This window comes from Orbicella franksi, chromosome 1 (assembly GCF_964199315.1).
Source record: "Orbicella franksi chromosome 1, jaOrbFran1.1, whole genome shotgun sequence".
NCBI classification, from domain to species: Eukaryota; Metazoa; Cnidaria; class Anthozoa; order Scleractinia; family Merulinidae; genus Orbicella; species Orbicella franksi.
In genome coordinates, this window is record NC_138145.1 from 10174413 (window position 1) to 10188063 (window position 13651).

At 38.4% G+C, this 13651-nt stretch overlaps 1 protein-coding gene across 1 annotated transcript; it reads right to left on the bottom strand.

Annotated features, from left to right (window-relative positions):
* Positions 1-574: 574 nt before the first annotated feature.
* LOC145489138 (kelch-like protein 7) lies at positions 575-4332 on the bottom strand. Its single transcript, XM_081468055.1, has one exon. It carries the CDS (start codon positions 4311-4313, stop codon positions 2475-2477), a length of 1839 nt encoding a protein of 612 aa, XP_081324181.1. The 5' UTR covers positions 4314-4332; the 3' UTR covers positions 575-2474.
* Positions 4333-13651: the final 9319 nt, after the last annotated feature.

Genomic DNA, 13651 nt, shown 5'->3' on the forward strand with positions numbered 1-13651 from the left:
TCCCTTCATAGTTGGGGTATGAATATTCTATCAACTGGTACTTCACGTTACACATCTTGGTCCGGAAGTCTGGTTCTGAAAACGGGTATTGGAATATGGAATATATTTTGTTCAAATAGGGTAGTATTGTTATATCAGCCCAGATATTTTTGGCTCAAATGGCCAAAGATTAATTTGATTTCAATAGAATGACATAGCAACAAGTACATTAAAATTGCCACTTCCCCCCCTAAAGGCATGCTCATCCAGCACAGGGTTTTCCTCGCCACTATATCCATTTAGAAAACAGCCGTAAGAAAATATGCACGCTAATTGGTTAAAATTACAAAATCGTGTTTCTATTTAACAATTACATTATGAGCTGGATATTTCTATGAGGTGATAGTTGATGAGGCCAAAGGCCAAATCAACTATCACCTCATAGAAATTAAGAGCGAATAATCCAATTGTTTAAGTAGAATTCTAATGGAAATTTGCTTCAAATAATGATTCTACTTACTTCTGATCTTAGTATTGAACTTCACGTTTTTGAGAATTCGTAGACTGAATTGTGAATTTGACATTTGCAGCTGTGTATGTGAGCTTATCAGTTTCTTTCAAAAATTTTTGAATGTAAATGCCCTCCTTTTATTATTCTCAGGAATTTGATTATCCATTTGTTTCTAAATGTTCTTTCAAAACTTCAGAGAAACGAGGAAACATTGCCATTTAGTCAACCACACCAAGCCACTACACACTAATTAACAAATGGTAAACGCCATAGCGTGCACTATTGAGTTATGGATGCACGCAGGAGGTTGCTAAGCATGAAAGAAGCGTAAGAGTCGCACGAGGCGATCGCCTCGTGCGACTTGAGTGCTTAGCAAACCTCCCAAGTGCATCCATAACTCAGTAGTGCACGCTATGGCGTTTACCATTTGTTTTATAACATAACATTGAGACATTGGAACAACAGAAGTCCTTTTATTGAGATACATCACAAAAAAATGTTCGTGTAGTCTTACATGATAAGAGAAAACAAGCGCGCGAAAATTCATTCATGACAGCCGACTGTACACCAGTAACTCAATAAAGTTTCATCTTCAGACAACTGTGAAGGCAGTTTCTCATTTCTGGCAGAGGAACGTCAGCCATTACTTTGGAAACAATGTTTGTCAAAAGATTTGCTTTGTCAACATTAGCACACACACCAGCAGCGTACACCCATGGGCAAATAGTAGACACTAAATTAACCAATCAGAGCGCGCGCTTTGCTTTAGTTATGTTATAATGGCTGATAGTGTGCAATGCCTCAGCCAATCAGATTACAGCATTTGCATTAGTATACTAGTAGAATTCTACTAAAACTCGACAGAAACACAGAACTAGCACAAGCTGTTGACGTAACGATGGCAAGAGCAAAGAGAATTTACATTTTGATGATCACAGTAAACAAGTTGTTTCCCTTTCTATCATTGCAGTGTTTACTAAAAGAAATAGAAAACACGTTCTCCATGTTTCTATCCAGTATTTTCCCAAAATTTTAGAGGACAATTTTGATACAAATGGATAATCAAATTCCTGAGAAGTCTAAATGAAGGACATTTACGGTTTCTTGACTTTTGAGAAAGTCGAAATTATTGAAAAAACTGATGCGTGTGCACACAACTTCAATTTCCAATGACAATTCAATCCAAGCGAACTTTTTCAGGCACAAAGTTTAATAATATGCCAATAAATAATTGGAAGCCGTTATTTGAAGTAAATTTTGGTAAGAATTCTACTAAAACAATTAGATTATTCACTCTCGATTTCTATGAGGTAATAGTTGATTTGGCCTTCGGCCTCCTCAACTATCACGCAATAGAAATCTCAAGCTCATAATGTAATTGTTTCATAGAAACACTTGCGAAAGTTTGGGAGAACTCGAAAAAGCTGTGGAAGCACTTGCCTATGGCTCGTGTTCCCACAGCATTTCTCACTCCCCCAAACTTCCAATAGTGTTTCTATAACTTGATAGAAACATGGTACATGTTTTCTATTTCTTAATTATACACTTGACCGGGAGGAGAGAGACAATGAGAAGCAAAGTTTTGTTGACTAAGGAAACAACAGAGCGATACAGACATCAAATTTGCTTGAACCAACAACCCCCTGAGCATCTGACTGTCAGATCAAAAGTCCAACATGCTAACCACTACACCACCTAGCCTACACATGTCATAACAAAATGTGACAACTGAGAACAAATGTAATTCTGCAATTTAAGATGGTGGCTTAGCACTGCACCCTAAAATTTTGTTTTGTAAATTTGCAAAATGTTGCAGCTTATCTTTCAAGGGCCCAGTTGTTCAAAGCACGACTGAGATAACCCAGCGTTAAAATGAACTAATTAAATATCACTTGAGTAAAAGTTTTTTGCCCCTTGGTTTTAACATGGACTTTACCATGCCTTGAGCTTAAATTTAAGCTTTCAAAAACTTGAGATGAAAACCTCAGGAATTAAATCCTTGCAACAATACTCTCATTTGTGCCCTTACGGCATCACGACTTATTTTAGATTCTAATGTGTTACGTTTTGATAGCACAGATCTATGAAGATTTGCGAAACAAGCCTTGTACAGTGGCTTTTTCCCATCTTCTCCCACATGTTCACAGGTCACAGGTATGTTTGATTTCTTCTTCCACTCATTTTCCTCAACATAGAACATTTCCACTGACAACTCTCTTGATCTCTTGTTATCCCTCAAGCCACCAACAATGTACAGACCTCCCTTGAAACACAACATGCTTGCAGAATGACGAGGCACATTGAGACTTGCAATCACTTGCCATTCATCGGTTGATGGACTGTACACCTCACATGTGCAAAGTACCTTACATCCCCTCTCTTTCCTTTGCAGTCCACCTGCTACATAGATCTTTCCATTCATGGCTGCTCCAAAAGCATTATGTCTTGCTTCATTCATTCCTGCAACTGTTTCAAAGCCCTCTGGGCCAAACCGAGCAACTGAACAAGTTCCATTTATTGCTTCACCGGAATTAGTGCCGCCAATTATGTAGAGGTGTTGCACGTCACTAACGCCACAAGTTCCCCATCGATCTAAAGGTAACCAGAATAGCTCCCAAAAATTGTCTTCAGGATAATATTGATGGATACTGTCTTCTTTGTATGTAACATCATCTACTTCTAAGATATAAATGCAGTCATTCAGTTTTAATACACTAGATAGCCCCCTTCTAAAACAAGACACTGAATGACTTATTGCTCCCCAGGAATTGGAAGAAGAACTATAATATTCAGTTACGTTATCAATATTTTCCCTATGCTTTGCATTATTTGGGCTGAAAATAAAAACTTTGTCTCCAAATTGTATGACACCATGATCTTTATGGTCAAATATCATGTCGTCCAACTGGTACCATATGTCTTCAGAAGGAACATAACAAAACGACATAATTCCACCAGTGACAAAAATTACATCAGTGTGTGTCTCAAGACATTTCCTTGCAGACTTGGGAACACATTCTGAGTCAGAGGGAAGGACAATCCCTTTCATGCCAGCCAGCACAAAGTTTAAACACTCATTACTGTTTCTCACAAGTTCATCTTTCACCAACTCATTAAATAGAAATTTGTGAGACAATGATAACAAGCGAACTTCCTGAAACAAGTCAGGAAAGCTTCTCTCTCTTTCAGTCTTGTTGTGGTTCACCCACTTCACTATTCCCTTAAAAATGTCCTCTTCATCTTTGACAATGACGTCATTACTAGACACCCATTCCATGACTTGATTTGTTTCAAGGTTCAAAAAATCATCTGTCTCCATGACAACACTAAAGTTTGAGCGGATCAAATCACTTGACTTTTGCCTTAGTTCTGGGCACTGATACTTGATGGCAAAATAATAATTGAAAACACAGTTCTCGATAGTCACAGTATCTTTTGTGAAATTACCAGCCACTGTTTTCAAGCCTGGTAGCAGAAGATAATCTGCAGTTGCAATCAAATTATGACCACTTTCCCCTGTAACTAAAACATTTCCTGTATAAATGTACTTTAGTACTCCTTCCATAACAGCCGCAGTAGCTTCTTCAAGCTCTATTCTAATCAACTGTTCGGTACTCTCTCTCATGCCACTTTCCAGAAGTGAAAGAAAGAACGGGCTTGATGCGGCAAGTACATCTTTGTGAGCTTTGAACTCTTCGCCTTTTACTGCGATTGTCACATCACAGAAACTATCGTTTCTTCTCAGGGTATCTAGACGCTCGGTAAGCTCCTGACGATGCCGTGAAGGGTCTGCAGCTGTCATGGGTTCGGATAAGTCCCCCATGTTATTACCTGCATGGCCTCTCCAGCCTCGATTTCGAATGCAAATGAAAGGAGATTGGGCCGAATGCTGAAAGGAAAGGAATAATTGGAACAGGGAATAGTGGGGAACTACAGGGTCATGAAATTCTCTCTTGCAGGAAATTGAAACCCGGTATCCAATTTCATTAATTAGTTAATCAACTTATTTATTTATTTATTTATTTATTTATTTATTTATTTATTTATTTATTTATTTATTTATTTATTTATTATTGTTACATTCTAGCAGCTGATTAATTATTGGCACAATTTTCCCGATAGAAACTGTAAGTGTAAATGTAAACTTTATCATTCGTAAACATACGAAAACCTGCGATTCTAGCAGTGGCTATATATGACCCAGCAAATCCAACAACTCGCGAGTGAAACTGTTTTCGTGTAAGCAACCATGAAATTCCGCTAGATCTTGCTGAATTGAGTCTGCAATAGCGACCAGAACATGATTTAATTAATGGCTGCTGTTTCTTGTCGATGTGTAATTAGCCATAATTCCACGAACACGCGTTGGATGTGGGATGATAGATAACCAGCGAGGCATCTAGTGGGTGAGTTGGCTTTAATCGTCTCATAGTAACAATAAGCGCGGTTGGGATAATTACTTTATTAAAAAAAAAATTCATGCAGGAAATGCTGCCAGATCTTGCTGATTTCACTCTGCAAGAACAAATAGAAGGCAATTTATTGTTCTCTATTTCTAGGGCAAAGTTTAATGGCTCATATACCGAGGACGCTTAGCCAATCACATACCTGGAATTGCATTATACAATGATCCAGTTAATAATGCCTGATATCCCATCGCCACTAAGCCAGTCGGAACTCCCAAATTGCATGATTCAATGATCCAGTATTTTTTACCTTTAAACACATTGCCCATCCCTCATTTGATGCCTCATTCTCCAAACAAAGTGTCTAACAAGCGAACAGACTCTGCTTGTAAGTATAATGTAGACAAAAAAGAGGATAAAGTAAGCAGGTTTTGTTTATTGAAAAAATTGGTATTTTACATTACAATTATAACTACGTTTGTAATTGGCATTAACTTTATATGACCCATTCTCGGAGACACAGGGGCAGTCAGTCACGGGCAGGCGAAATCGCGCGAAAAAAGTTTTAAGAACGGGCGAAGAAGCCCCTGGGTACCCAGCCAAAGGTCGGTCCTCACTTGCGACGCACACATAAGCATAAACATACGCATAAGAAGCTTATGTCCTAGTGAGGACAGCTACGACATAGGCATAAGCGTAAGCTTTCTTCTTATGCTTATGCTTGTCTTCAGTGAGGACATCGTTGACAAAAGCATATAGTGCTCGCTGATTGGCTCATAGTCTTACGCTTATGCTTATGGAAACGTGTACTCACTGAACACAATAACGACATAAGCATAAGCATAACAAGAATGCAAGGTCTTGATATCTTATGCTTATGTCATGGCCCTCCTCACTAGCGCATAAGCTTCTTTTATGCTTATGCTTATGCTTATGCTTGTGTCGCTAGTGTGGGCTAGCCTTACTGAACCATTTCCAAACGACTCCGCGAATGCCAGTTCCTGATTGGGTACAAAAAATCCTTTGTATTATTGTGCCCAATCAGCGAAGAGCAACTCTTGAGTCAAACAGATATATTTCAAATGGAATAAAACGAATTTGTTTAAAGAGAAATGGAAGATTTTTGAGGAAACAATTTTAACTAATAATTGTAGTCGGACAACGCTATTATTAAGGAAAATCGTTAAGTTAAATAAGTATGTAGATAAGAATTGACAATATCTATTTCCTTGATTAATTTAATATGGCGTCATTGTTAAATTCTGTAAACTCTCGAGTCACTTTCGTGCGTTCTTACTCGCCAGTTGTTGTCTTGTAGTACTTGGGTGCTTACCATTTACAAAAACAATCCGGTTGGAAATTTCAGGTATAAACATTAAACAATTAAACTGCAATATTATGGGAGAGGGAATCGCTATAAAGTATATCCACATCAGCTAGAGAGAATTAAAAAGAGCAGAAAAATAGCATCAACTCAAATCACAGCCCATATTTTCCAAAGCTTCCCAAACGGAATGGCGCAAATCATCTGATTTTCTCACTGGAATTTCCGGTTTTCCCATGTAAATGGTAAGTACCCCCTGTCAACGTACTGTGCGCGAGGGAGATTTTATTTTGACTGTCCAAACCACAGACACGGAACGAAATGACTCAGTCATACAATACCTTGTGATCGGTCGGTAACAGAATTTTCTTGGAGGAAATTGGGATGGTCCTGCCGTTAGCATTCGAAACGATTTCCCGAACTCTCGTTTCGTTCATTCATCTCTGAAAGTCAAGATTTTGAAATTACTCGCGCGAATAGTACAATTAAGGGCCCATTAACCGATTTATGCGCGCGCTCGCGCGCGTTGCTAAGGAGGTGAATTTTCACTTCCGGTTACTTACGTCAGCCTGAGCGCGGAAAGTAACAACAAGTCAATAACTTCCAAATTCGCTTACATTTTAGATGTTTTTCTTTGTGTTTCACAAAATGTAAAGTAAAAAAAGTGCAAGCAAAGACAAAATAAGAGAAAGACAGAAAAACAAGAGCAATAGAAAGAGGAAAACTAACTCCGTGTGGCTTTGTTTGATCTTACCGAAGTGCGCTGGTAGTGTAAACTGCGCACCCGCTGATAGGGTAACTTTCAATAGATATCGGGTGCACTTCCGGTTTCTTTAAATGCTAAAGGAAACGCGGTTTTCCCTTAAATCCAGCCTTTTTCAACGAATTTCGATTAAAGCCAATGTTGGAAAAATAGCTATGAATTCCTTTTTCGAAATCATACTTTTTTCAGAAAATTACGAACTTTTCAATACTTTAAAATCCTCTCAAAATCCGACCTTTTAGAAATGAAACAAAATCGATGCATGGCGTAACGAGGATTTAAATTAAAATATTAAATCAATGAAAAAATAGATTTTTGTTTCAATAGATTTTGTTTCATTTCTCAACGGTCAGATTTTGAGAGATTTTCAAAATATTGAAAAATTCGTAATTTTCTGAAAAAAGCATGATTTCGAAAAAGGAATGTTTAGCTATGTTTCCAACTTTGGTTTTAATCGAAATCCGTCAAAAAAGGCTGGAGTTAATAAAAAAGCGCGTTTCCTTTAGCCTTTGAAGAAACCGGAAGTGCACCCGATATCTATTGAAAGTTACCCTATCAGCGGGTGCGCAGTTTACACTACCAGCGCACTTCGGTAAGATCAAACAAAGCCACACGGAGTTAGTTTTCCTCTTTCTATTGCTCTTGTTTTTCTGTCTTTCTCTTATTTTGTCTTTGCTTGCACTTTTTTTACTTTACATTTTGTGAAACACAAAGAAAAACATCTAAAATGTAAGCGAATTTGGAAGTTATTGACTTGTTGTTACTTTCCGCGCTCAGGCTGACGTAAGTAACCGGAAGTGAAAATTCACCTCCTTAGCAACGCGCGCGAGCGCGCGAATGAATCGGTTAATGGGCCCTTAAAATGAATTTAAAACAAGAAGATCTGTTAGATCTTATAACCGCGCGTTTAAAATTTAACTGTTTTCTTAGTACTACAGTCGCAACGCAGTGCATATTCCAAAGCAATCTTTGATGATTCATTGGTTACTGTAGACATCACAGCACTTGATCAACACAAACTCTATTATCGCACCATCAGTCGTAGCCGTTGTGACATCTCCGATGACGTAGTAGTCTTAATCTGGAACTTTCTTCGGGATATGTACGGGCATGAAGATACGAACACTATTACAAACCGCTTTCTTTCTTTAAAGTCACGATTAAATTTAATTGTTTTTTCCCTTGAGTTAAGGGTTAGCAAAGAAGTCACACGAGTCACATAATTGAAGAATTGCGTTATCTACGGCTATCTTTAGTACGGTGGTTATTTCCCTACCAATGACGTAATCTTTGCACGTTCTGACAAGTTCTTTGCTTGGCTTGCAAATATTTAATTTTCCTTCCGATCTATGAACTGGCTGTGATGAAACAGTCAAAGGATTTACTTCATTTGCGTAAAACCACAAGAAATACTCACAAAATTACAAATAAATTAATGACCGTCGCTTCTGCCGAAATAAACTTGCAAAGTAAACACGATCGTATTTGTCACGTAGCGAAAGTGAAAGCTGCAACGTCAGCGCATTCCATGGCTGACGTAATACCTTTTTTCAGCGTATTTATTATTCCCTTTAAATCCAACGCTTTGTTAAAATGAAAAGAAAATATATTTTACCCACAAAAAAGAAAACAATATCGGTAAAATTGTCCGTGTATTTATGTTTTAACAGCTTCTGGCGGAAAAAAATCACATGTTGCGTGACTCAAAGTTTGGCCGAGCGGAGGTCTGCGTCTGGTCACCGACAAAAAAAAAACAAGAAGATCTGTTAGATCTTATAACCGCGCTTTTAAAATTTAATTGTTTTCTTAGTACTACAGTCGCAACGCAGTGCATATTCCAAAGCAATCTTTGATGATTCATTGATTACTGTAGACATCACAGCACTTGATCAACATAAACTCTATTATCGCACCATCAGTCGTAGCCGTTGTGACATCTCCGATGACGTAATAGTCTTAATCTGGAAGTTTCTTCGGGATATGTATGGGCATGAAGATACGGACACTATTACAAACCGCTTTCTTTCTTTAAAGTCACGATTAAATTTAATTGTTTTTTTCCCTTGAGTTAAGGGTTAGCAAAGAAGTCACACGAGTCACATAATTGAAGAATTGCGTTATCTACGGCTATCTTTAGTACGGTGGTTATTTCCCTATCAATGACGTAATCTTTGCACGTTCTGACACGTTCTTTGCTTGGCCTCCAAACATTTAATTTTCTTTCCGATCTATGAACTCGCTGCGATGAAACAGTCAAAGGATTTACTTTATTTGCCTAAAACCGCAAGAAATACTCGCAAAATTACAAATAAATTAATGACCGTCGCTTCTGCCGAAATAAACTTGCAAAGTAAACACGATCTTATTTGTCACGTAGCGAAAGTGAAAGCTGCAACGTCAGCGCATTCCATGGCTGACGTAATACCTTTTTTCAGCGTATTTATTATTCCCTTTAAATCCAACGCTTTGATAAAGCGAAAAGAAAATATATTTTACCCACAAAAAAGAAAACAATATCCGTAAAATTGTTCGTGTGTTTATGTTTTAACAGCTTCTGGCGGAAAAACATCACACGTTGCGTGACTCAAAGCTTGGCAGAGCGGAGGTCTGCGTCTGGCCACCGACAAAAAAAATGTAAACAAGAAGATCTGTTAGATCTTATAACCGCGCTTTTAAAATTTAACTGTTTTCTTAGCACTACAGTCGCAACGCAGTGTACATTCCAAAAGCAATCCTTGATGATTCATTGATTACTGTAGACACCACATTACTTGATCAACACAAACTGTATTATTGCACCATCAGTCGTAACCGGTGTGAAATCTCCGATGACGTAATAGTCTTAATCTGGAACTTTCTTCGGGATACGTATGGGCATGAAGATACGAACACTATTAACAACAGCTTTCTTTCTTAAAAATCCCGATTAAATTAAATTGTTTTTTCCCTTGAGTAAAGGGCTAGCAAAGAAGTCACACAAGTCACATAATTCAAGAATTGCGTTATCCACGGCTTTCTTTAGTACGGTGGTTATTTCCCTACCAATGACGTAATCCTTGCACGTTCTGACAAGTTCGTTGCTTGGCTTGCAAATATTTAATTTTCCTTCCGATCTATGAACTGGCTGCGATGAAACCGTCAAAGGATTTACTTCATTTGCGTAAAACCACAAGAAATACTCACAAAATTACAAATAAATTAATGACCGTCGCTTCTGCCGAAATAAACTTGCAAAGTAAACACGATCGTATTTGTCACGTAGCGAAAGTGAAAGCTGCAACGTCAGCGCATTCCATGGCTGACGTAATACCTTTTTTTAGCGTATTTATTATTCCCTTTAAATCCAACGCTTTGATAAAACGAAAAGAAAATATATTTTACCCACAAAAAAGAAAACAATATCCGTAAAATTGTCCGTGTATTTATGTTTTAACAGCTTCTGGCGGAAAAACATCACACGTTGCGTGACTCAAAGTTTGGCCGAGCGGAGGTCTGCGTCTGGTCACCGACAAAAAAAAAAATAACAAGAAGATCTGTTAGATCTTATAACCGCGCTTTTAAAATTTAACTGTTCGCTTAGCACTACCGTCGGAACGCAGTGCACATTCCAAAGCAGTCATTGATGATTCTTTTCTTACTGTAGACATCACATCACTTGATCAACACAAACTGTATTATTACACCATCAGTGGTAGCCTTTGACAAATCTCCGATGACTTAATGGTCTTAATCTAGAACTTTCTTCGGGATATGTATGGGCATTAACGATATCAACGACACAATAATAACACTATTAACAACAGCTTTCTTTCTTAAAAGTCATGATTAAATTTAATTGGTGTTTTCCACGAGTAAAGGGCTAGCAAAGTAGTCACACAAGTCATAAAAAAACCCTATCCCGACCGATGTATCGATTTTGGTCACTCCAGTGACCACAGATTGAAAACGTGACAGAAAATTGGCGTTACTTTTGATTCTCACCAAATTTGTCGTATCCCCCGCCCCTCGGGAGAATTTTGTCAAGTTAGCTAATTTAGTATGGAAGCCACCGTAATGGCGGTCGCCGCCGGCGAAATGTTTATTTGCTCAAATTGGGGCAAAATCTTTCGGAGATGGAAATCAGGACATTTGTAAGGATACAGAAAGTAATTTGGGACCGGTTGCTGGCTTCTAAGGCTGAATTTATCCAGAAGTAAGCTGTATTTTCGTTTTCGTGTCGAAAGCCACGCGATGAAATATTATCGGCTTGTTCTGCTGTCTTGTTCTGTTTTTTCTCTTTGTCGTTTTTGTAGCCCGCCAAGGCCAGTCTTTCGTCTAAATCAGTTGAAAAAGGTTGGAAAAAGATGTTCCCATTCAAGTTTAAACTCTCAGGCGATAATTGTGGAGTTTTTTGGCCGAAACGTCGGCTTTGTTATGTTCGTGTCTTTCGGTTGCTATGGGCGACCGTTGCTTCCTTTGTTAGGACAAGTCTGGGAAGTGAGGTCACAAAAAAATTCGAATTAATTCTGGTTTTGTTCGATTTCGCTGAAATTTTAACACGATAAAGCTGGATTGTTAAGGAATAGATTTACCGCCTGCCGATGTGTGGTAGCTATTAACGCTGAAGTGTTATATCGCTTCGAAGTCAGGGTTTTGAAGAGATTTTTTTGCAACATGTGGGTTCGGCGTGATTTTGTAGTCTGAGGTTTCGGTTGACCCCGAAGGAAAAAATATCCGGAAAAGGTCATTTCATCGACGATTCAAACAAATATAAATATGTATATGTTCCGAGCTAAATTTCTGGTGAAAAAATATAATTTTTGACGAGCGCTGGGTTTTTAATTTATTCCCGCGAAAGATGAGATTTATTGTTTCAACAGCTTTTGGCGAGTAAACATCACAGGCTGCGTGACTCAAAATTTGGCCGAGTGGAAGCTTGGGTCTACTCGACCCGAAGTCGAAAAAAACAAGAAGATCTGTTAGATCTTATAACCGCGCTTTTAAAATTTAACAGTTCGCTTAGCACTACCGTCGGAACGCAGTGCACATTCCAAAGCAGTCATTGATGATTCTTTTCTTACTGTAGACATCACATCACTTGATCAACACAAACTGTATTATTGCACCATCAGTGGTAGCCGTTGACAAATCTCCGATGACTTAATGGTCTTAATCTAGAACTTTCTTCGGGATATGTATGGGCATGAACGATATCAACGACACAATAATAACACTATTAACAACAGCTTTCTTTCTTAAAAGTCATGATTAAATTTAATTGGTGTTTTCCACGAGTAAAGGGCTAGCAAAGGAGTCACACAAGTCATAAAAAAACCCTATCCCGACCGATGTATCGATTTTGGTCACTCCAGTGACCACAGATTGAAAACGTGACAGAAAATTGGCGTTACTTTTGATTCTCACCAAATTTGTCGTATCCCCCGCCCCTCGGGAGAATTTTGTTAAGTTAGCTAATTTAGTATGCAAGCCACCGTAATGGCGGTCGCCGCGGGCGAAATGTTTATTTGCTCAAAATTGGGGCAAAATCTTTCGGAGATGGAAATCAGGACATTTGTAAGGATACAGAAAGTAATTTGGGACCGGTTGCTGGCTTCTAAGGCTGAATTTATCCAGAAGTAAGCTGTATTTTCGTTTTCGTGTCGAAAGCCACGCGATGAAATATTATCGTCTTGTTCTGCTGTCTTGTTCTGTTTTTTCTCTTTGTCGTTTTTGTAGCCCGCCGAGGCCAGTCTTTCGTCTAAATCAGTTGAAAAAGGTTCGAAAAAGATGTTCCCATTCAAGTTTAAACTCTCAGGCGATAATTGTGGAGTTTTTTGGCCGAAACGTCGGCTTTGTTATGTTGGTGTTTTTCGGTTGCTATGGGCGACCGTTGCTTCCTTTGTTAGGACAAGTCTGGGAAGTGAGGTCACAAAAAAATTGTAATTAATTCTGGTTTTGTTCGATTTCGCTGAAATTTTAACACGATAAAGCTGGATTGTTAAGGAATAGATTTACCGCCTGCCGATGTGTGGTAGCTATTAACGCTGAAGTGTTATATCGCTTCGAAGTCAGGGTTTTGAAGAGATTTTTTTGCAACATGTGGGTTCGGCGTGATTTTGTAATCGGAGGTTTCGGTTGACCCCCAAGGAAAAAATATCCGGAAAAGGTCATTTCATCGACGATTCAAACAAATATAAATATGTATATGTTCCGAGCTAAATTTCTGGTGAAAAAATATAATTTTTGACGAGCGCTGGGTTTTTAATTTATTCCCGCGAAAGATGAGATTTATTGTTTCAACAGCTTTTGGCGAGTAAACATCACAGGCTGCGTGACTCAAAATTTGGCCGAGTGGAAGCTTGGGTCTGCTCGCACCGAAGTCGAAAAAAACAAGAAGATCTGTTAGATCTTATAACCGCGCTTTTAAAATTTAACTGTTCGCTTAGCACTACCGTCGCAACGCAGTGCACATTCCAAAGCAGTCATTGATGATTCTTTTCTTACTGTAGACATCACATCACTTGATCAACACAAACTGTATTATTGCACCATCAGTGGTAGCCGTTGACAAATCTCCGATGACTTAATGGTCTTAATCTAGAACTTTCTTCGGGATATGTATGGGCATGAACGATATCAACGACACAATAATAACACTATTAACAACAGCTTTCTTTCTTAAAAGTCAT

What these genes read in the sequence shown, in the direction of transcription:
- LOC145489138 (XM_081468055.1), bottom strand. Translation starts at nt 4,313, where the DNA reads ATGGGGGACTTATCCGAACCCATGACAGCTGCAGACCCTTCACGGCAT.